Source organism: Bubalus kerabau, chromosome 23, assembly GCF_029407905.1.
Source record: "Bubalus kerabau isolate K-KA32 ecotype Philippines breed swamp buffalo chromosome 23, PCC_UOA_SB_1v2, whole genome shotgun sequence".
Classification (NCBI taxonomy): domain Eukaryota; kingdom Metazoa; phylum Chordata; class Mammalia; order Artiodactyla; family Bovidae; genus Bubalus; species Bubalus kerabau.
Window position 1 is genome coordinate 18,416,476 of NC_073646.1, and position 24,146 is coordinate 18,440,621.

Sequence of the window (24,146 nt, forward strand, 5' to 3'; positions counted from 1 at the left end):
CTTGCCTGGAAAATCCTGTGGATGGAGGATCCTGGCAGGCTACAGTCCATGGGGTCGCAAACAGTTGGACACAACTGAGCTACTTCACTTTCTTTCACTTCCTAATATTATACTCTGTAAAAAATTAACTCAGAATGGATCATAAAGCTAAATACAAGGTCTAAAGCTATACAACTCTTGTAAGAAAACATAGAAGTAAATAGGCCTTGAATTCAATAGTGATTTCTTAGATGTGACACCCAAAGTACTAGCAACAAAGGAAAAATATTAAATTGGACTTCATCAAAATTAAAAACTTTGTGCATCAAAGGACACTATCAAGAGAGTGAAAAGACATTTTACAGAATGGGAGAAAATATTAACAAGCATGTATCAAGTAAGAGTCTAATATCCAGAATATATAAAAAATATAATTCGACAATAAAAAGACAACTTCATTTTATAAAGAGCAAAGAACTTCAGTAGATATTTCTCTGGAGAAGATATACCAGTGGCCAACAAACACATGAAAAGATGCTCAATGTCATAGTCATTCAGTTTAGTTCAGTTCAGTTCAGTTTAGTCGATCAGTCGTGTCTGACTCTTTGCGACCCCATGAATCGCAGCATGCCAGGCCTCCCTGTTCATCACCAACTCCCAGAGTTCACCCAGACTCATGTCCATCGAGTCAGTGATGCCATTCAGCCATCTCATCCTCTGTCATCCCCTTCTCCTCCTGCCCCCAATCCCTCCCAGCATCAGAGTCTTTTCCAGTGAGTCAACTCTTCGCATGAGGTGGCCAAGTACTGGAGTTTCAGCTTTAGCATCATTCCTTCCAAAGAAATCCCAGGGCTGATCTCCTTTAGAATGGACTGGTTGGATCTCCTTGCAGTCCAAGGGACTCTCAAGAGTCTTCTTCAACACCACAGTTCAAAGGCATCAATTCTTTGGCGCTCAGCCTTCACAGACCAACTCTCACATCCATACATGACCACAGGAAAAACCATAGCCTTGACTAGACGGACCTTTGTTGGCAAAGTAATGTCTCTGCTTTTCAATATGCTATCTAGGTTGGTCATAACTTTTTCTTCCAAGGAGTAAGCGTCTTTTAATTTCATGGCTGCAGTCACCATCTGCAGTGATTTGGGAGCCCAAAAAAATAAAGTCTGACACTGTTTTCCCCATATTTGCCATGAAGTGATGGGGCCAGATGCCATGATCTTAGTTTTCTGAATGTTGACCTTTAAGCCAACTTTTCCCCCCTCATCTTTCATCAAGAAGCTCTTTAGTTCTTCACTTTCTGCCATAAGGGTAGTGTCATCTGCATATCTGAGGTTATTGATATTTCTCCGGGCAATCTTGATTCTAGCTTGTGCTTCCTCCAGCCCAGCGTTTCTCATGATGTACTCTGCATATAAGTTAAATAATCAGGGTGACAATATACAGCCTTGACATACTCCTTTTCCTATTTGGAACCAGTCTGTTGTTCCATGTCCAGTTCTAACTGTTGCTTCCTGACCTGCATATAGATTTCTCAAGAGGCAGGTCAGGTGGTCTGGTATTCCCATCTCTTTCAGAGTATTACTGAATCATAAAAAAGAATGAAATCTTGCCATTTGTGACAACGTGGATAATTCTAAAGGATATTAGGCTAAGTAAAATAAGTCAAAGAAAGACAAATACTGTAAAATTTCACTTATATGTGGAATCTAAAAAAACAAATGAACAAAATGAACAAATAAAACAGACTCACAGATAGGGAGAACAAACTGGTGGCTGCCAGAGGGGAGGTGAGTGGGTGGATGTGCAAAGAGGTGAAGGTGACTGAGAGGTACAAAAACTTCCAGTTATAAAATAAATGTCATAGGGATGTAACTTACAGCCTAAGGAATATAGCCAATAATACTGTAACAATTTTGTATGTGACAGATGGTTACTAGACTTATGGTGATCATTTCATAAGGTATTTAAATGTCAAATCACCTGGAACTAACATATTGTATGTCAATTATCCTTCAATAAATAAATATTTTTTAAAAATAAGATGAGACTGCAAGGAAATTTATAATTACACATGTAGTTTCATTATATTTCTGTTGAACAGCACAGATCTAGAAAGTTCTCAGCCTGCCATTAGTATAGCAAACCTTCATCCAGCCTCATTTACTCTTGAATATTACATAAGCTTTAGGAGTATAGTTAATTCATTTAGAACAATGATTAATTTGGAATCAAAAGTAATCCAGGTGATTTATAAAGGATTTTCCTTGTAGGGCTAGCAATTTAATGTGTAGAAGTGTGTAGAAAGGGAACCAAAGCTTTGTGGGAATTTTCCAGGTTCGCTGCGATCCTGAGATTCAAGAATTGCGTCAGTGGCAGAAGAAGCTCCGTGAGGACAAGCATATTCGCCAGCGAGTCAAAACCTTCTGGGCCAAACAAGAACAAAAAGGTCAGTTGTATGATTCACAACCCTTGGTTTATTCAGGAAAAGCCTGAGTCTTACTCTAGGCTCAAGAAGGAAGGCCTGCGCGGTTTCCTGGGGTCCTTGTTCTGCACGGAACTCCACGGGGGTAAGGGAGGTGGCGGCATGTTCAAGAGTCGACTCCCGAATGAAGCGGTGACGCGATGTAACTGTCCCAGCCGTTCCCCTCACTTAGGTACACGTCAGTGTCATCCCGCGTTTGCAGCTCTCTCTCTCTCTCTCTCTCTTTTTAGCTACAAACAAAAAGAATAACCCATCATTTTGGAAACACAGTGCCCATCAGTGTGATGGGTAGTTATTAATCTAAGCTGTTGATTGTGTGTCTGAACTTAAGTGCTGTTTTATGCCATCCTCCCCCCTTTTCTGAGAAATTAAACACATGTACAGAGTGAAGCTCTAGGAATAACAGAGCAAGCACCCTTCACCTGTCTTGTACATGTCACAATTTTGTCCTATTTGCTTCCCTTTTTTTAAAAAAACTTTGTTACTACATATTCGTGGTAGAAAAATTAGGAAAAAAATAACCAAAAAAGGAGAAAAGTCAGAAATGTCACCACTGTTAAAATTTTGGTGCACATCCTGCTATACTTTTTCCAGTACAAAATGATGCAAATAAATATCCATTTGTATATTATTAAATATGGGTTTTTACATTCTACTACCCGTATATCTGTTCATTCTATTATGTCATCTACGCTGTCACTGAACATACTCAGAACGTCATTCTGGTCAGCACTAGAGAGTGGTATTGTGAGGTTTAATAGCTGTGTGGTATTGATTTAGCATCATTTATTTAACCAACAACATGGAATGAGACTCATGATGGATTGTCAAGGGGAAAATAACTGCAGGACAATAAATTATCATTAAGAAAATTAAGATTCATTAAGAATCCCCTTGCAAAGCAGGAGACCAGGGTTCCATCCCTGGGGTGGGAAGATCCCTTGGAGAAGTGAATGGCTACTCACTCCAGTATTTTTGCCTGGAGAATCCTATGGACAGAGGAGGCTGGTGGGTTACAGCCCATGGGGTCACAGAGTTGAACACGAGTGACTGACTAACTAACACTCACTAACTAAAATACATGCTTGGAAATAGAGATGTCTAAAAAGCCTGGAGAATACATTAGTGTTAGTTTCCTTTAGGAATCAGGACTAGGAAAAATCTTGCATTTTTGGAATTTTTTAAATTATGAAAGCCAACGGGAAAAAATGATCATACCTCCCTCGACAGACCACCATCCTCTCACTGTCCATGCTCTGACCTCCCCATCCTCCCCGTTCCTTGTCCCTTTTCACTAGACTGCAGTCCCCCTAGTCTCTCTGGTTCTGCTGTATGCCAACACCTTCCTCACCTCAAGGACTGCACTTTCAATCCCTTTCCTGCCAAATCATCCTCCCCAGGCCGCTCTGTGGCCATTCCTTCTCACCCTTTGGCCTAGGGACATTAATGCCTCAGAGGGGCTGCCCCCACTTGCCTCACCTAAGGGGGCCAGGAACAATATGGAGCAATCTCAACATGGTGGAATCTAGAAAAAAGTCTTCTTTTTTTTGCCCAGAGACTGTCTTCAATTCTGTTCTCTCAAATCTCTCTTTCCAGTTCCTTCATGGCATGTCTCTGAAGTATGTTCTGATTTCACGAAGTCCAGCCTACTTAAAAATCTCAATCTCAGCTCCGATTTAATGCTCTGACTCAGTGGGGTTGGGAGTGGGAGGGAGGGAGATCCGGGGGCATCGTCCCCTCACTTCCTGTGTGGTCCTCTCTTGGCTGCTGTTGCTTCTCTGGCTGAGACCGTGTGGCCATCCGTGTCCTGTGGGCAGGCGTCCCCACGCTGGCTCTCTAACTCCTACATTTCACATGAGCACTTCCTCAGAGCTCACAGGGCAGAAGCTTTGGGGGATCTGGTTCTGCTGCTCCCTCTTCTCCTTCCACTCAGACCCCACTTCTGCCAGCGCTCTCCCAGCCTTTTGCTCCTGGGGTCTCCTTAGCCAGTGGCCAGCCCTCTTGAACCTGATGGAACAGTGTTCACTTGACACAGAGGAAACCAGGAGCCGACACGCGGACTTCTCCACTGCCTCCTTCTCTCCACCTCACATGTCTCCCCAGTTCACACTGAACTTGCTCTCCCAGGCACAGTAGATTGAAGTGTGTGGAAATCTACCCTTAAAGGAGATGACCAGTCAGATAATGAGGGGCCCCTAATCTTTCTGAGTTGTTCTCTTGGATCTTCCCTCCCCTGCCTTGGGCTTGGATGGGGGAAGCACCCACTCCTGTCTAAGGGAAGATAGAAAAATACAGCATTCTCCTTTAGGCCAGCAAGTCTCAACATTTTTGGATTGTGAACCAGAAAGAAATAGTTTTATGTCACAATCTATGACATATGAATATACTGATGGTTTCATATATACATAGCTAAAACAAAAGTTTTATAAAAAATGACCTTATTATATGGGCTTCCCCGGTAGCTCAGCTGGTGAAGAGTCTGCCTGCAATGCAGGAGACCCCTGTTCGATTCTTGGTCGGGAAGATTCCTTGGAGATGGATAGACTACTCCCTCCAGTATTCTTGGGCTTCCGAGGTGGCTCAGCTGGTAAAGAATCCGCCTGCAATGTGGGAGACCTGGGTTCGATCCCTGGGTTGAAAAGATCCCCTGGAGAAGGGAATGGCTACCCACTCTAGTATTCTGACCTGGAGAATTCCATGGACTGAATAGTCCATGGGGTCCCAAAGAGTTCGACATGACTGAGTGACTTCCACATACAAACCTATTATATGTAATGCCCTCTGGTATTTTCTAGTCTCTTGAGTTTTTAATTTAAGCATCAAAATTAACTGACAGCAATGAGCTCATTGACTAAAATAAATATCCAAATCTCCATAGGTATACAAAAGTAACCAAATAAATAAATGTGGGAGAAGAGGAGGCTTTTCTCCCACATTAGAATGACAACTAACATGTTTAGAAGATATAATGGAATTTAAAAGTCACCATTTTGTAACCATATTAATAAATCAATTGACTAAAGCAAGAATCATGAGTAGATGCGAAACCTCTGGGTGAAAGTTTATTGAGGGACATGATAGTCATAGTCTTAAAATATCTCTCCACAAGAGAAGGGAACCTCCTACACTATTGGTGGGAATGTAAACTGGTACAACCTTATGGAGAACAGTATGGATGTTCCTTAAAAAACTGAAGCAGAGCTGCCACGTGTCCCTGACATCCCACTCCTGGGCATGTATCTGGAGAAAAACATGATCTGAAAGGATGCATGCACCCCAGTGTTCACTGCTGCACGGTTTACTATAGTCAAGACGTGGAAGCCGCCTAAATGTCCATTGACAGAGGAGTGGATAAAGAAGATGTGGTACATATATACAATGGAATATTACTCAGCCATTAAAAAGAATGAAATAATGCGTTTGCAGCAACACGGATGAACCTAAAGATTGTCATACTCAGTGAAGTAAGTCAGAGAAAGAGAAATATCGTATGACATCCCTTGTAGGTAGAAGCTGAAAGCAAATGATACAAATGAACTTATGAAACAGTAAGAGACTCACAGACTTCAAGAACAAACTTTTGGTTGCCAAGGAGGGAAGGGATAGGGAGTTTAGGATCGACGTGTACACACAGCTATATTTAAAATGGATAACCAACAAAGACCTCCTGCATGGCACATGCTACTCTGCTCAATGTTATGTGGCAGCCTAGATGGGAGGGGAGTTTGGGGGAGAATGGATGCATGTGCATGTATATGGCTGGGTCCCTTTGCTGTTCACCTGAAAGTATCACAACATAGTTAATCGGCTATGCCTCAATTCAAAATAAAAAGCTTTAAAAAATATCTAAGAAAATAATAACTTTGCACTAGAGAAACCTGGCAGACCCACCTTAACCAAGTGCTGAAGATTAATGTTACCAGTATCAGGGCAGACTGACATCACCTGCCTCCTGATGCGAGGCACTGAGGAAGTCACATATCACACACTCTTATACACAACTCCCGTCAAAAACGCATGAGTGGAACCTATCTAATCGCGAGGGAGCATCAGATCAACCCAAACTGAGGACATGCTCCAAAATAACTGATTTGGACTCTTCAAAAATGCCAATGTTAAGAAAAACAAAGATTAAAGGAGACCAAAGAGATGTGACAGCTGAATGCTGTGCATGATCTTAGATTGGATCTTGGATGGGGGAAAATTCTATAAAAGACATTACTGAAACAGCAAACTTTGAGTATGGGCTTTATGTTAGATAATGGTACATAGTATTATTAAGTTTCCTGATGTTGATCAATGTTCTTGGCCAATATCAGAAACCTCCTATTCTCTTTGATTTTTTTTTTTTTTTGGATGTGTATCTTTTTTTTTAAGTCTTTATTGAATTTGTTACAGTATTGCTTCTGTTTTATGTTTTGATTTTATTGGAGGGATGTGGGATCTTAGCTCCTCAATTAGGGATCAAACCCACACCCCCTGCATTGGAAAGTGAAGTCTTAACCACGGGACCATGTCTTAACCACTGGACCATCTATTTGCCATGCTATTTCATGGCAAGTAGATGGGGAAACAACAGAAACAGTGAGAGACTTTATTTTGGGGGGCTCCAAAATCACTGCAGATGGTGACTGCAGCCATGAAATTAAATGATGCTTGCTCCTTGGAAGAAAAGCTGTGATCAACCTAGACAGCATATTAAAAAGTGGAGACATTACTTTGCCAACAAAGGTCCATCTAGTCAAAGCTATGGTTTTTCCAGTAGTTATGTATGGACTATAAAGAAAGCTGAGCACCGAAGAATTGATGCTTTTGAACTGTGGTGTTGGAGAAGACTCTTGAGAGTCCCTTGGACTGCAAGGAGATCCAACCAGTCCATCCTAAAGGAAATCAGTCCTGAATATTCATTGGAAGGACTGATGCTGAAGCTGAAACTCCAACATTTTTGCCACCTGATGGGAAGAACTGACCCATTGGCAAAGACCCTGATGCTGGGAAAGATTGAAGGCAGGAGGAGAAGGGGACGACAGAGGATGAGACGGTTGGATGGCATCATCGACTCAATGGACATGAGTTTGAGCAAGCTCTGGGAGTTGGTGATGGACAGGGAAGCCTGGCATGCTGTGGTGCATGGGGTTGCAAAGAATTGGACATGACTGAGTGACTGGACTGAACCACTGGACCACAAGGAAAGTCCCAGAAACCTATTCTTAAGTTGCATGCTGAAGGTTTTATGCAACTTAAACTCCAATGATCCAGAAAAAAACAATAACACACATGCACACATATACATACACATAGAAAATGATCAAGTATAAACAATGTTGAATCTGAGAGTTCTCTGGATGATTATTATGATTATAAATGAATGGACAGACGGGTGGAGTTCTGAGCTTTGTATGAGTTCACATACAGAGCCTGGTGCAGAGCAGGGGCTCATCACATTGGTGGTCTTAGTGTCCCTTTTTAAGAAGTAGGTTGAGCTGTAACTGTTTTGACAGGCTCATCTGTACAACTGCTGGTTCCTTTCATTTCAAAACTAGAAGACAATCAGAACTGTTATCAGATTAAAGATCAAGGAACATGCAGCAATGTGCCTATTTATTTCTCATTTTACTTATTATTATTATTATTTTTAGTTGATTTGCCACTGGCTCACTGATTAGTTTGGCTTGCTATGTGACAGTGAGTGTAGGCTGGACTTAATGCAGTGATCCAGCCAGCAGCAGAGGGCAGAATGACTGGTCCCATCTCGAACACCTGCTGCCCATGTCCCTTGCCGCCTTTCCACCTTCCGAGGGTTCCAAAAGGAGCAGTGCTTTCCAAACAAGATGAGCTTTTCAGTAAACGCCCCATTGTGAACTTGTGGGTAAATTTCTCATTTGCAATGAAACTGTAGAAATGGCCCTCGGGAAAGAAAACCGTTCTAAACACGGTCCCCAGATCTGTGGTCAGTCAGAAGAAAGTCAGTGCAGCACAGTGGAGTTTTGGAGTTGGCAAGACTTGCCCTTGGAATCTTTTTGCTTTTATCTGTGTGACCCTGATCTAGTTAACTTCATTCAATCTCAGTATTCCCACGTGCATTATGGAACTATTAATAGTTCTGTCTCATACAGTTGTTAAAGGATTGCAAGAGATGATCTTTGGAATAAGTCCTGGCACATAGTTCCCATACATGTTGGTTATTGTCATTTTAAAATATGTCTATGCTTCAAGCAGTTTTGCATTGATTTCCTCTACTAGACTCTAAGCTCGAAGGGGTTCCGTGCAGGGACTGAGTGTCTTATTCATCATTTAGCACAGAGCCTGGCACAGAGCAGACAGCCTATACATATTTGGTGGATGGAGCTCTGGTTTTCATTTTATAGATAAATAAGTAGAGGGCCTGGAAGGTCGAGTGCTTGCCAAGGTCACACAGCGGGGGAGGCCTTAGGGCTGGGACTCGGGCGTGCCCTTTCTTTGTCCTGTGTTCTGACACATCCCAGAGGAGAGATGCAGCGAGACAAGACACTCTTGGATTCTACCATCAGACTCAAAGCTCTCAGGAATCCTCCCGAATATGATACACGGCTTGTCTGATTTCTTATGACCTATGGTTTCTTGCTGTTTGTGTTTGCAATGACTGAAGCCCTTGCATAGGGGCTGAATTGCCAGGACCAGGGTACAACCTGCTGCTCATAAAGTGAAGTAAAACTTTTTGTCTCCTTCAAGTGTCACTGAGCTGATTTACTTTGTTAAGTTCATGTACAACAGAGTTATTCCTGTTGAATACCTTATGAATCTGGGTAGTGTGGAGGTTTTGAAAATCAATTCCTTCCAGCCAAGGTGACATTGTAATTAGACCCCCAAAGAGCTCTGATGAAACAATTTGAAGATGAATGTTAAACACACGTAGTTCTTTAGATTTGTGGTAAAGAAAAAAAGTGGAGTGATTGCAAATAAAAATGGATTTCATCTTCATGTAAAAAAAAGGCACTACAGACTCATCTATGTACAAATCCATCATACAAGCATAAGATTTTTTTTTTTAGTGGATGCCATTTTATCCATATTGTGCTCTGGTATTTATAGTATGAATGAGTTTTGCCAAGTTCATTCCTTGGAGCAACCTTGGTGCAGACAGGAGGTCTGAAGGAGAGGAGCGTCAGCTGTCAGGGTAGAACCGTGGTCATTTATAGCCTGTCTCATGTTACACTGATTCAGAGGCTGTCCTGCAGGATTTTCTTCTAGGACAGAGCGGTGTGAAGTTATCCTTAAGTCTCTATCCATCAGGACAGTTGCAGGAATTATTTTTAAAGCGTTTATGACAAGAATTATAGCCAATATAATCCAAAAGAAGATGCCAAAGTCATTTTTGAGATGTGGTCAAAAATCTCTTCTTGATTAATAGCATATTTTTAGCTTCATATAATTGGTAATTGTTTTCAAATGTGCTTTGTAACTGAATATTCATATTTTATTTGGAAATCTGGTATGAGTAAGGAGAAAGAAACCATAGAAACTGTTCCATAACATCAGATTACATTTTTTTATGTATACAACATCAGATTACATATATATACAGGATCTGATAACAATTTTCATATGTGTGTGTGTATTCTGCATATTTATGTAAATACTCTTTGAATGACTTTTATCTCTTCTTGATATTTTTTTTGTGATTTTATGTGGTTTTATTTCTATCATTGTAAGATTGACAGTATTTTAATTTTTAAGAGTGGGATGAATTGGGAGATTGGGATCGATGTATACACACTACTGTGTATAAAATAGAGAACTAATTAGAACCTGCTGTATAGCACAGGGAGCTCTACCCAATGCTCTGTGGTGACCCAGATGGAAAGGAAATCCAAAAAAGAGGATATATATATACATATAGCTGATTCACTTTGCTGTAGAGCAGAAACTAACAACACTGGAAAGCGACCATATCCCAGTTTTAAAAAATAGTCATTTACCTATGACTTTCTTTTTGGAATTTTTGCTATTTTAAATATCACTTCTTGATATTAAAGGCAAGGGTGGGGGAAGCTGACCTGTCAAAAGAAACAGATTCTTTACTTTGGTTTGCTCACCTTTTTATTCCCTATGTCAGTCCAAGAGTGGTTTATAGTCATTTACAGAAACACATAATATAACATTTTAAGATAAATGTGTAATTGGATTAAGGAAAAATTAAAAGTAGAGAAAAAATAAAGCCATTAAATATAGTAAGCAAAATACTTACTCCAAGTCTGTATTTGCTAGAGATTTCTTAGGGACAAAGTAAAGAGGGAAATAAGGTCTGTTACATAATTCACAGTATCCACAAGGAAAAAAAAAGTGAGCCAGTGGTTCAGGAAATACTGGGTCCTTCCCTATACATTATGCAATGTGAATAATAACCTCGAAAATGTTCCTACAATAAATAGAAATGCCTGAGCTTCCTAGAAGCCACAGCAATGAATGAAATAGGATCATTACATTGTTCATTGTCCTCAAATTTAAAAAGTTTCTTGGAAGCACGCTTATTCCTGGAGCTAATTTTTCTCTCATAAAGAAGACACTATAATGAGGTGAACATTATCCTTTCTCTAAATATAATGAGTTTCTTAGTAGGGCATGGCTTCTGGAGGAAAAAGATAAAAGCCTGAGTGCAGGGTGGGGTAGAAACCAGAGAAATTTCTTTTCTTGATTTTAAATCCAGTATTTAAGTTTAGATTGTAATGAAAAATCTTAACTATTAGTATTGGGGTTTTAGGATATTCTTAAAATGAGTGCCTTGTCTTGGTCACACCATGGAACTTGGTTCTTAGAGCAGAGAAGGCTGTCTGGAGCTCAGGAACAGTTATGAGTGGACGAGCATATGCTGTGTGCCAGGCCCTGTACTAAGCACCCGTGTTCCCATGTAGCGCTCATACTTCTCTCCCAGAGGAAGGATATTATCTCCATCGTATAGATGAGGAAACCAGGGCTGGAGGTTACATGACTCACCCAGGTCACACAGCCAGGAAGGCTAGAGACCAGGGATTTGAACCCAGATCTGCCTGATGCCAGGGAATCTCTGGCCAACTCCTGCCATAGTGTCCAGTTATTGATACCTTAAGCCGTGTGTCCAGTAGGGCTGATCGGCCCCCTGCAAATCTTCCAATCAGGGTACCAGGACCCCCAGGCTGGACAGTGGGCAGCATCTGGCTGTACCTTCCACTTGACACTAGCTGAATCAATGGCAGGCCGCTGGAATAGGGAATATCTGAGGGTAGGGAAGGCCTAGTCCCCAGTCTGAAGGATGCAGGATCTATAACTATGTTTCTAGGAGACATTTCCATTAGAGCTGGAAGCCAGGGGTGAGAAGATGAGGATGAGGATGCTTTGTCTCCCTCCTTCCATACTCCCTTCCCATCTACAGATGAACAGAGAAGGCCTTGACCACAAAAGAGGGGCCCAGGTGCAGAGAACACTCTGGCCTGAGGCTCAGGAGGTGGGTTCTGGCATTAGGTGTAACCTTTTGTGACTGACAAACATGATCTATCATATAACAGAAAGGGGCAAATTTTCAGTGACTTATTTTCCAGAGACAACCACTGTTGAGTGTATCAGCTCATAGAGTTTCTTCATCTATTAATATTTAAATATATATATATATACATATTTATGTTTATAAACATGAGCTATGTTATATATAGTATCCTGTAACTTGCTTTTTTCTTCACTTCACAACATATCATTGACATCTTTTCATGCCACATATACAGAGACCTCTCTCATGATTTTTTGTGGTTCCGTAAAAATGATAAATCTATGCTGCATGCTGTGTTGCTTATTTCTGTCTGACTCTTTGTGACTTTATGAACTGTAGTCTGCCAGGACTCTCTGTCCGTGGGATTCTCCAGGCAAAAATACTGGAGTGGGGTACCATGCCCTCCTCCAGGGGATCTTCCCAACCCAGGGATCAAACCTGCATCTCCTGATCTCCTTGCATTGGCAGGCAAATTCTTTACCACTGAGCCACCTGGGAAGCCCATTGATAAATCTGTACCATATTTTTTTAAAAACAATTCTCAATGAACGGATATTTGGCTTGTATTATGAACAATGTAGGGGCTTCCCTGGTAGCTTCAGCTGGTAAAGAATCCAGCCTCAATGCAGGAGAGCCCGGTTCGATTCCTGGGTCTGGAAGATACCCTGGAGAAGGGATAAGCTACCCACTCCAGTATTCTTGGTCTTTCCTGTTGGCTCAGATGGTAAAGAATATGCCTGCATTGTGGGAGACCTGGGTTTGATCCCTGGGTTGGGAAGATCCCCTGGAGGACGGCATGGCAACCCACTGCAGTATTCTTCCTGAAGAATCCCCATGGAAATAGGAGCCTGGTGGGCTACAGTACATGGGGTCAGAAAGAGTCGGATACGTTGAGCGACTAAGTGCAATGCAGCACAGCATGACTAATGTACTGAAAGGCTTTTGTAGATATATTCCTGCTTACTTATAAAAGTATTTCTATAGGATAAATTCCTAGAAATGGAGTTGCTGAGTCAAAGGATATAAATATATTAAGTTTAGACAGTGATCACCATACTGTCATCCAAAAACACTACAACAATTTATGCTTAATGCATAACCAAGTCACTTTGGAACTTTTGATGGGTGATGTAATCTTTGTATTTCATTTTCCCCACTTGTAAAATGAGAATGATTATGCCTCAGGAATAATTCTAAATGAGGTCATTGCTTTGATATCACCATGGGTCTTTAAGAAGAAATACACTATTGGGAAATCTAAGGTGTCGTTTTCATTTTAATTTTTTCTCTCATATCTCCTCAAACCTTAGTTCCTTTTCTATTTTAACCAGCAGAAGAAATAAAAATTTGATTAAAAGAAGTCTAGTGACTTCATGCCTTGAGATTACTTTCATCAGTTCTATTTTTAAGACTCACCAGTGGGTGAGGATATTAGGATGACATCAACTTTCATACATATCTTTTCATTTAAAATTTGCAAAAGTCTGCACAACCAGGACATGCCTTTGCTTAAAATGCTTAATGTTCCCCTACTATTCTACTGAAATGTAAAGTAAAATAAAAGATGACTTCCTTTATTAAATGATCTGCTCCTAAAGTTTTAGTCCCCAGTTTAAACTTTTGTGAATGGATGCTTCCGACCAGTAGCTTCATTCTGTCATCTGACTTTTCAGCATTATTTGCAGTTATATAGATGCAGAATGCTCTTGTAAGATCTAGATGTATCCACAAACACCTGGAAGGCTCAAGGAACCAGATTGGATAAAGTTTCCCATTTATCGGCTGTATAACCTTGTGCTAGTTGCATAACCTCTCAGTGACTCAATTTGCATGGCAATAAAATAGAAACACTAATGTTAGTAACCACTCCACAGGGTTTTTATAAGGATTAAATGAACTGGAGTAGTGCCTGGCTCAAAAAAAAAAAAAAAAGTGATCAATAAATGATAACTATTATTAGTAATATAAATGTTCAACATATGGATAATATATGTTATTATTAAGAATACTTGCTCTGAGGTCTGAATGAATCCTGCCTCTAACATCAGCATGGGCAGGGCAAGGTGCTCATTCTCTTGAAGCCCAGTTTCCTCCTCTGTTATGTGGGGACAGTTAGGGCCCATCACACAGAGCTCCTGTGAGAAATAATATTTAATATCATGGATGCTATTAAATAGATCCTGGTACAAAGGGAATGATCAATAACTGGTGGCTGGTTTCTGTAATATTTTTTGAACTGTCAAGAAAGAGAAAAAAAAATGTATTCCAGGTGATCCACTCCAGTACTCTTGCCTGGAAAATCCCATGGACGGAGGAGCCTGGTGGGCTGCAGTCCATGGGGTCGCTTGGGGTTGGACACGACTGAGTGACTTCACTTTCACTTTTCACTTTCATGCATTGGAGGGGGAAATGGCAACCCACTCCAGTGTTCTTGCCTGGAGAGTCCCGGGAAGGGGGGAGCCTGGTGGGCTGCCGTCTCTGGGGTCACACAGAGTTGGACATGACTGAAGCGACTTAGCAGTGGTTCTCAATCCTGGCTGCAGGTTAGAACCCCCTGGGGGAAATTTACAAGGATGTGTCAGGCCAGAGGCCAGAGAAAGCGATTACATGAGTTTATTCTTAGAAGAGAATGTGTTGTAACCACATCAGCACAATCCTAATACTATGGATTAGCTGGAGGATCCCAGTAATAGCTTTGGATTCAAAATCTTCCTTTGCGGGGCTCTTCTCACTAATGCAATTTCATTTGTATTAAAATTCAGGGGATCTGAGTTCCTTCAGTTTACCAACTAGCTGGACTTTGCTTTCCCCTTTGAAAAGTGGAAGGAGTGAGCAAGGAAATCTCTATAAAATAGGAAATCTGATAGGTGTTTGCTATAGAATCTCCTGCCTCCAGGGCTAAGAGACCTATTGTTGACCAAATCCAACGCCTGGAAAACTATTGCTGTTGTCTTGGTGGTGGTTGTTGGTTTGGGGAGTTTGGTTTTAAGATTGAAGCCAGGAACGATATATGAGGAGCATTCTGGGTTTTGCTGTGAAGAATGAGGTTAGATAGGGCCAGAGAGTAACTGGGGAGGGGAGAAGAGCAAAGGGTGTTTTGGGTATTTGGCAGTTTAAGAGCATTTGAGGGGAAAGAGCAGGGATGTTTAAAGGCGCTTTCTGTTTGGTCATATACTTGAAGAGTAGGAAGATGTCTCCTAGACTGAGGGATTTCTATCACACCCAGGGGTGACTCCCTGAGTGAAAATCGAGCTCACAGAGGGAAGGCCATGGGAAACTGCTCCTGCTGTGGTGTCCAGCCTACAGGATATTGTCGTCTTTACCCTTAGCTGCCACGCCTTGGTGTCTGCAAAGACCCATGGTCTTTAGGAGTGCCTACCACATGCCTTAAATATATTATTTTAATCTTCATAACAAATGTAATGAAAATAACCTATTGTCACCCCATGTCTTGTCTCAGATGTTAAGTCACTTGCTTTTGGTCGACAGCTGCTAAGGAGCAGAACTGAGGACGTTTAGACTTCCACAGCATCATACTGCCTTGCTGTCCTCATACCCTTTCTTTCTGACAGTCCCCCAAGTAGGCTGAGGGAGAGGTCTGGAATTCATGCTCTCAAAAGTGCAACAGATGTTCAATGCAGACATGAAGGCCACTCCATAAAAAGCAATGAAGGACTGATAATGCTTGAATGTGGATGAACCTTGAGGACTTGAAAATTTGCTAAGTACAAGAAGCCAGACACAAAAGACCACATATTATGTGATTCCCTTTATGTGAAATGTGCAGAATAGGAAAATCTGTAGAGATAGAAAGCGGATTAGTGCTTGCCCGGGCCTGGGAGGCTGAGGGAATGGGCTGACAGCTGAAAGGTAAGGGGATTCTTGAGGGGAATATGAAGATGCTGTGAGGTTGACTGTGGCGATGGTTGCACCTGTCTGTGAATGTACTAAACTCATTGAATTGTGTACTTTAAATGAGTGAATTGTATGGCATGTGAGTTATATTTTCATAAAGCTGTCATATAAACAAAAATGAAGGCACAGACTACCTTACACCCTTTAAGATGGATACTATCAAAAAATAGAAAATAATAAGTATTGATGAGAATGTGGAAAAAATGGACCATTTTCCATTATTAGTAGGAATGTAAAATGATATAGATAAAGTGGTTCCTTAAAAATTTTTAAAAAGGAATTACCCATAAGCCAGCAATTCCACTTTGGGGCATATACAAGAAAGAAAGCAGGGCCTCGATGAGATGTTTGTACACACATGTTAATGGCAGCATTAGTGACAATAGCCAAAAGGTAGAAGTAACCCAAGTGTCCATCAACGGATAGGAAATATATGGTGTGTCCATACAGTAGAATATTGTTCAGTCTTAAGGACGTTCTGACACATGCCATAATGTGGATGAGCCTTGAGGACATTTCGCTAAGTGAAATAAGCCGGTCACAAAAAGATAAATACTGAATGATCCCACTGAAATCAGATACTTAGAACAGTAATATCCATAGAGACAAAAAGTAAGATGGTGGTTTGTACAAGCTGGGTGGAGGAGAGAAAGGGACGTTCTGGTTTAATGAGTGCCAAGTTTCTGTTTTGCAAGATGGGTTCTAGAGATGGATCGTGGCGATGGTATGAGTGTACTTAATACCTCCAAATGGTACACTTTAAGGTGGTTAGGATGGTAAATTTTATCTTATGTGTATTTTATCACAGTAAAAAAATTAGGAGGAAAAAAGTGAAGGCGCAGACCCCAGATTCCCTCATGGCCCTCTCCCTCACCTCCATCAGACTCTGCTTAATTGTTACCTTCTCAGTGCCTCCTCCCTGACCACCCCCATCCCTCTGCCCTGCTCGTCTCCATCTAACATGTTATCTACAGGGTGATTCAAAAGGAACTGGCCACGTCCAGACTTGTATTAAAACGCGCATGGACATAGATGAAGAACTTAGTGTTGGTGCCATTTCTTCTTTGCCACTTTGGAGAAATACAGTGATTGCCCTTCAACTCTGATTGTGATGAAGGATATGGGACCAAGCCAGCTCCAGGATGGGGGGGCGCCCTGAGTCCAGTGTATGTTCTGGGGGCTGCGCCACAGATAATCGATTATAGTGTAATCACTGTATTTCCTTTACAAACTGTCTTTGACTATGTGATGTATTTAATTATGTTTAGTCACTGGTTAATAATTTTTCAAGTTTTTAATTCTTCTGACTTGCCCAGAATTTTAATAATTTATTTTGTTTATTGCATATTGTTTGGTTATTGTGACTGCATTGGAACATGGAAGCTTCCTGTGGCAGCTTGGGGATTTTTTCCTTTCTGTGTCGTTCACTGCTCTATCCCAGCTCCTAGCACAGTGCCCAGCATACATGTGATAGATGTTCAAGAAGTATTTGTTGATTCAGTGAATGAATCTGTGTTACACAATCCCCTTCCCAAATCATCCAGCTTGATAAACACCCTATGGACAAGGTCAGTCTAAGGTAATCAGAGTTGTTTCCAAGCAACCAACCAAACAAATAAATAAAAGGAAATACATTATCCATCTTTCCTAAAATAATAAAAAGGACTGTTCACACTCCCATATGCTTCTTATGAAGCAACCACTGTTCTAAGCACATCCTTAGTAGGGACTCAGTCTTCTCAGCAGCCCTTTGATGTAGGTACTGTATGATCTCCATTCTACAGATGAAGAAACTGAGGAACAGAGAGGTTGAACAATGTACCCAGGGTCACTCAGAAAGGAAGAGGGCTTAGAAATCCTTCCTTTTCCCCACCTCCTTATGCTGCAGTGCACAGATGTTATTTATGGAGTTAAGCTCTGGAGAAATCTGCTGGTGTTTGGTTTTTTGTGAAATCCATCAGGACCCACCCTCTGATTAAACTGCTGAGGGCATGAAGCCCATGTTCCTTTACACCCGTTAGCCTGGTTTAAAGGTCAATGGTCCCACCCACCTAATTGTCCCGCCTTCTCTCTGTAAGCACAAGTCCAACCCTGGCTGATGCATGGTATTCACCCTGAGGATCTAAATTTAGGATCTGAGCAGCTAAAATGTCTTCCCAATTTTTAGATTCAACTCTCATTAGTCCAGGACATGGAAAAATTTAAAGGTATAGAGCTATGGAGGCTAATCTGATTCTTTTTAGAACTATAATTTAAAAACTGTCCCTTTTTAATAACTTAAAAACTGTTCTGTATTCTCATTCTGAAAAATACAAAAAAGTTTCAAGAGATCAAACAAAACAAAACAAAACTACCCACTGTGCTGTCCCTGATAATATTTTGGTGTATAGGAAGACTTAGAAAGACTTTTTAGAAAGTGTTTTATTTATCCCATCTGAGCAGGTGGGAGGTAGAGGAGACTGAGTCTTTTGCATGTATTATACTTTCGCCATGGGTATTGGAGTTGCCCTCATTTGCTTTTTGTGGCATCTGAAGACTTGTCATTAAAGAGGCTTTGGAATGATATTTGAAGCTGTTCCAGAGTGAGCAGCTTATAACAGCAGAAAAAGTCCTGGGCCTGGAGTCCCAAGCTTTATATTCAAACCCTGATTGGAAGTGTCCTAGCTGTGTATCCGCAGCACTTAACTGATCTTTTAACCATCTTTTAACTATAAAATGAAACTAACATCCTCCTAAAGGTCCAACTTAGAGACAAGGTTATTTGAGTTAAAAAGACTTGAGCTAATGCTCATCTGTCAATTCTCACTGATTGTGGGATCTTGAGAAAGTTATTTAACCTCTCTGACCTGTAGTTTCTTCATCTGTACAATAGAAATGATAAAAGTACTCCCATCAATGGATCCTAGAGAAACTCATATGAAATGGTGCGTGTAACATGTTCAGTCCAATGCCTCCCAGACAGTAGGGGTTCAATGATGATCAGTGACTATTGTAAGTCATACAGTTTTTGACTCCTGTTAGAGCAGTGTTCTTCCCACTGTGGATGGTGAAATCAATTAGTGGGTTACCATATGCATTTTAAAAACTGAAGTAATTTTAGGTCTTAAATAAGTCATCTTTAATCCATTTTGAATTTATTTTTGCATATGGTGTGACAAAATAGTCCAGTTTTATTCTTTTAAATGTAAGACCTAAAACTACTAGAAGAAAACATAGGCAGTACATTCTTTAACATCAGTCTAAGTGATTTGGGAGGGGGCAGTATGTCTCCTCAGGCAAGGGAAATAAAAGCAAAAATAAACAAATGAGACCACTTCAAACTAATAAGTTTTTGCACAGAGAAGGAAACTTGAAAAAATGAAAACACCACCCAGTGAATCTGATAAGGGGTTAGTATCTAAAAGATACCAATAATTCATATAACTCAACATCAAAAAAAGAAAAACCTCAAACATTTAAAAACGGGCAGAGGATCTGAATAGATATTTCCCCTCAGGTAACCACCAACCAACCAGCTTAGTGCCAACATTACCGTTATTTGTGAAGGCTCCTCCATACCCATCCCAGTCAATCCACCCCACCCACCTTCCTAACCTCTCACCTCCCTGACCCCCCTAGATAATCACTGTTTTGATTTTTATCATCCTCAACTAGGTTTACCTGTGTTTTGATCATCATTTAAATAAAAATCATATAGTGTGTTCTCTTTTATATCTGGCTTCCTCACTCCATATTTTGTGTGACTCAGCCATCTTGGATGTATCAGTAATTTGTTCTTTTTCACTGGTGGTATAGTATTCCATTGTATAAACATATTACAGTTGTTTATCACTCTGCTCTTGAAGGATATTTGAATTATTTCCAACTTTTAGCTATGATGAATGTAACTGCTATGAACATTCTTGGTATATATCTAAGAGTATCTCTTGAGTATATACCTAGGAGTAGTATTCCTGGGTCGTGGGCCATAAAATCTTTTTACAAAAATAAATTTCCGCATAAGAAATGTTATCCAGCAAACAGTGCCAAGAAAAATGTAGCTCCCCTTGGGGAAATGGTTCTTTATTCCCTAACTTTTCCTTTTTGCCTCGTCTGCCAGGAAGCTCAGAGTTCAATTTAAAGCTCATTTATAGCAACTTATTGACTTCCTGGTTAGCATATCTAAGTTCTCCATTTCTCTTTAGATCTCCCTTTTTCTTTTCTGTTTTTGTTAACTGTATTTTATTGTATTGGGTTGGCCAAAATTTTCATTCAGATGAAATGAAAGGACATTTTGGCCAACCCAAAAAATTATCTGAAATCCTTTTAGGGAGGAAACAGGACATAAATAGATTCAGGAAGAAAATAGGTATTTGCCTTGCTTACAACGCAGAGAAGGTGTGAATCTCACATGAGATAATGTACATGAGAGAACATGAAACCCTGAGAAGCTGCCCTGGAGGAGTTATCATTAGTGTGCATTCAACTCTTGCAGAGGTGTAAGCTTTATCAGCTTCGTAGAAAAGGAATATGAACACTGCTAGCACTTGTTCTAACAGAATTTTAAAAAATAACTTTCTTCTTAACTTTCTTTCTGGAAGGTTGAACAAAAAGAGTATTGGGTTGGCCAAAAAGTTCATTTGGCTTGTTTCCCATAAGATGGCTCTAGTGGTGCTTGCTGTTGTTTAGTCTCTAAGTTGTGTCCGACTCTGCGACCCCATGGACAGCAGGCCTCGCTGCCCCTCACCATCTCCTGGAGTTTGCCCAAGTTCATGTCCATTGAATTGGTGGTGACATCCAACCGTCTCATTCTATGTCACCCCCTGCTCTTCCTGCCCTCAATCTTTCCCAGTACTAGAGTCTTGTCCAATGAATCAGCTCTTTGCATCTAGTGGGCAAAGTATTGGAGCTTCAGATTCCGGATCAGTCCTTCTAAATGAGTATTCAGGGTTTATTTCCTTTAAGATTGATTGGTTTAATCTTCTTGCTGTCCAAGGGACTCTTAAGAGTCTTCTCCAGCACCACAGTTTGAAAGCATCAATTCTTTGGCAGTTGGTTGGCCTTCTTTATGGTTCAGCTTTGCCTTTAACTTTATTTGAAGTGATTTCATTATATTGTACTATGATAGCTGTCATATCCATGTGGATTTTTTTTAAAAAAAAAACAACTTATCAAAATTGGTGAATTTTGTGTAGCCATTTTAATATTGAAGAAGGAAGAAAAAACATTTTGGCATAATATGCTTTATTATTTCGCTAAAGGTAAAAACACAACTGAAACACAAAAAGAGATTTCTGCAGCTTTTATTTTCTCAGGCTCCAAAATCACTGCAGATGGTGACTGCAGTCATGAAGTTAAAAGGTTCTTGCTCTTTGGAAGGAAAGCTATGACAAACCTAGACAGCATATTAAAAAGCAGAAACATCACTTTACCAATAAAGATCTATAGGTCAAAGGTCAAAGCTATAGTTTTTCCAGTAGTCATGTACAGATGTGAGAATTGGACCATAAAGAAGGCTGAGCACTGAAGAATCAATTCTTTCTAATTGTGGTGCTGGAGAAGAATCTTGAGAGTCCCTTGGACAGCAAAGAGATCAAACCAGTCAATCCTAAAGGGAATCAGCGCTGAATACTCATTGGAAGGACTGATGCTGAAGCTGAAGCTCCAGTACTTTGGCCATCTGATGTGAAGAGCCAACTCATTGGAAAAGACCCTGATGCTGGGAAAGATTGAAGGCAGGAGGAGAAGGGGGCAGCAGAGGCTGATATGGTTAGATAGCATCACTGACTCAATGGACATGAATTTGAGCAGACTCCGGGAGATAGTGGGGGACCGAGGACCTGGTGTGCTGTAGTCCGTGGGGTTCCAAAGAGTCAGACACAACTTAGCAACTGAGCAACAACAGCAACGAATTGAGAAGGTGCTGTGACCGACAGAACATGTCAAAAGTGTTTTGCAAAGTTTTGTGCTGGAGATTTCTCGCTGGATGACACTCCACAGTTGTGTAGACAAGTTGATGGTGATCAAATTGAGACATTAATTGAAAGCAATCAACATTATACCATGCAGGAGATAGCCGACCTACTCAAACTATCCAAATCAACTGTTGAAAATCATTTGCACCAGCTAGGTAATGTTAGTCACTTTGACGTTTGGGTTCCACATAAGTGAAGCAAAAAAAGCCTTCTTGACCATATTTCCACGTGTGATCTTCTACTTAAAGGTAATGAAAATGTTCTGTTTTTAAAACAAATTGGGATGGGTGATGAAAAGTGGATACTATACAGTAATGTGGAATGGAAGAGATTGTGGGGTATTCGAAATGAACCACCACCAACCACACCAAAGGTGGGTCTTCATCCAAAGACAGTGATGTTGTGTATATGGTGGGATTGAAGGGAGTCCTCTATTGTGAGCTCCTTCTGGAAAACCAAACGGTTAATTCCAACAAGGACTGCTCCCAGTTAAACCAACTCTAGGTGAATTAGTCAACAAAAAACGCATAATCTTCCATCAGGGTAACACAGGACAGTATGTTTCTTTGATGACCAGGCAAAAACTGTTACAGTTTGACTGGAAAGTTCTGATTAATCCAGTGTATTCACCAGACATCACATCTTCGGATTTCCATTCATTTCAGTATTTACAAAATTATTTTAATGAAAAAAATTTCAATTCCCTGGAAGACTATACAAGGCACCTGGAACAAGTGAATTATTTGCTCAAAAAAACAAAAGCTTTGGGAAGATGAAATTGCCTGAAAAATGGCAGAAGGTAATAGAACAAAGCAGTAAATATGTTGTTCAGTAAATTTCTGGTGAAAATGAAAAACTTGTTTTTTATTTTTTACTTGAAAACCAAAGAAACTTTTTAACCAAGCCAATAGATCATTCTAAGTCTCACCATCCAGAGATGATTGCTATTAAAATGTGATCTTTCTTTTGTAAAAATAACTTTAGATATAATTCAGGGACTTGCTTGATGGCTCAGATGTTAAAGAATCTGCCTGTAATGGAAGAGACCCACATTCAATCCCTGAGTTGGGAAGATCCCCTGGAGAAGGGAATGGCTACCCACTCCAGTATTCTTGACTAGAGAATTCTGGCAAGCTCCAGGACAGAGGATCCTCATGGGCCACAGTCCCTGGGGTCGAAAAGAGTCGGACATGACTTAGCAACTAACACACAACACAGATGTAATTCATGTATCATACAATTCAGTGACTTTTGGTGTAATTCACAGAATTTGCAACCATTACTGCAATCAATTTCAGCACATCTTCATCACCCTCAAAGGGAACCCCACTCGGCTTAACCATAGTCCCTACTCAGCTTAACCATAGCTTAACCATAAGACTCCCATCCTTCCCAGCTCCAGACGACTACTAACAGACTCTCTGTCTCTATAGATTTGCCCTTGTGACAGGCTTCTTCACTTTGCACAATGTTCTCAAGCTTCATCCATGTTGTAACATCATTTCTCTTTATGGCTTGATTACATGGCTGCAAAAAACTGTAGACTGGGGGACTCAAAACAGCAGACATCTTTTCCCCCAGAGTTCTGGAGGCTGGATTTCCAAGATCAAGGTGCCAGCATGAGTGGGTCTAGTGAGAGCTCTCCTGGCTTGCAGAAGCTGCCTTCTAGCTCTGTACCTGCACAGTGTAGAGAGAGTTCTGGTATCTTCTCCTCTCTTATAAGGGTTCCCGTTCTTTCAGTTTACATCTTATGACCCTATTTAACTTTAATCACCTCCTTAAAAGCTCTGTCTTCAATTCAGTCGCATGTGGGGGATTAGGGCTTCAACATATGAATCTGAGGAAGACACAACTCATGTTTCCAAATAGTATTCCAGTATATGGATGTATCACACCTTTGCATCCGTTTATCAGTGGACAGATATCTGAATTGTTTCCATATTTTGGCTATTATGAGTAATGCTGCTATAAACATTCATGTGAAAGATTTTATGTGGACACATGTTTTCATTTCTCTTGGGTGTATAACCAGGAGTGGAATTGCTGGGTGGTATGGTAACTCTACAGTGAATTGACTGAGGAACTGCCAGATTGTTTTCACAGTGGTTGCACCATTTTATATTCCCACCAGCAGTGGATCAGGGTTCCAGTTCTGGCACATCCTCACCAACGCATGTTATTAACTGTGTGTTGGGTTATAGTCATCCTTTTGGATGTGAAGTGGTATCTCAGTATGGTTTGAGTTATGTTTTTCTCATGCTTAACTGTGGAAAATTCTTAAAGAGATGGGAATACCAGAACACCTTACCTGTCT

At 40.6% G+C, this 24,146-nt stretch overlaps 1 protein-coding gene across 4 annotated transcripts in view; it reads left to right on the forward strand.

Annotated features, from left to right (window-relative positions):
* IQCK (IQ motif containing K) overlaps positions 1-24,146 on the forward strand; it is a 155,824-nt gene that overhangs the window by 117,260 nt on the left and 14,418 nt on the right. For all 4 annotated transcript variants that reach the window (XM_055561839.1, XM_055561842.1, XM_055561840.1 and 1 more), the window contains one exon: positions 2,317-2,428. In XM_055561839.1, the coding sequence (XP_055417814.1) occupies positions 2,317-2,428 (112 nt within the window). The remainder of the gene's footprint in view (positions 1-2,316; positions 2,429-24,146) is intronic.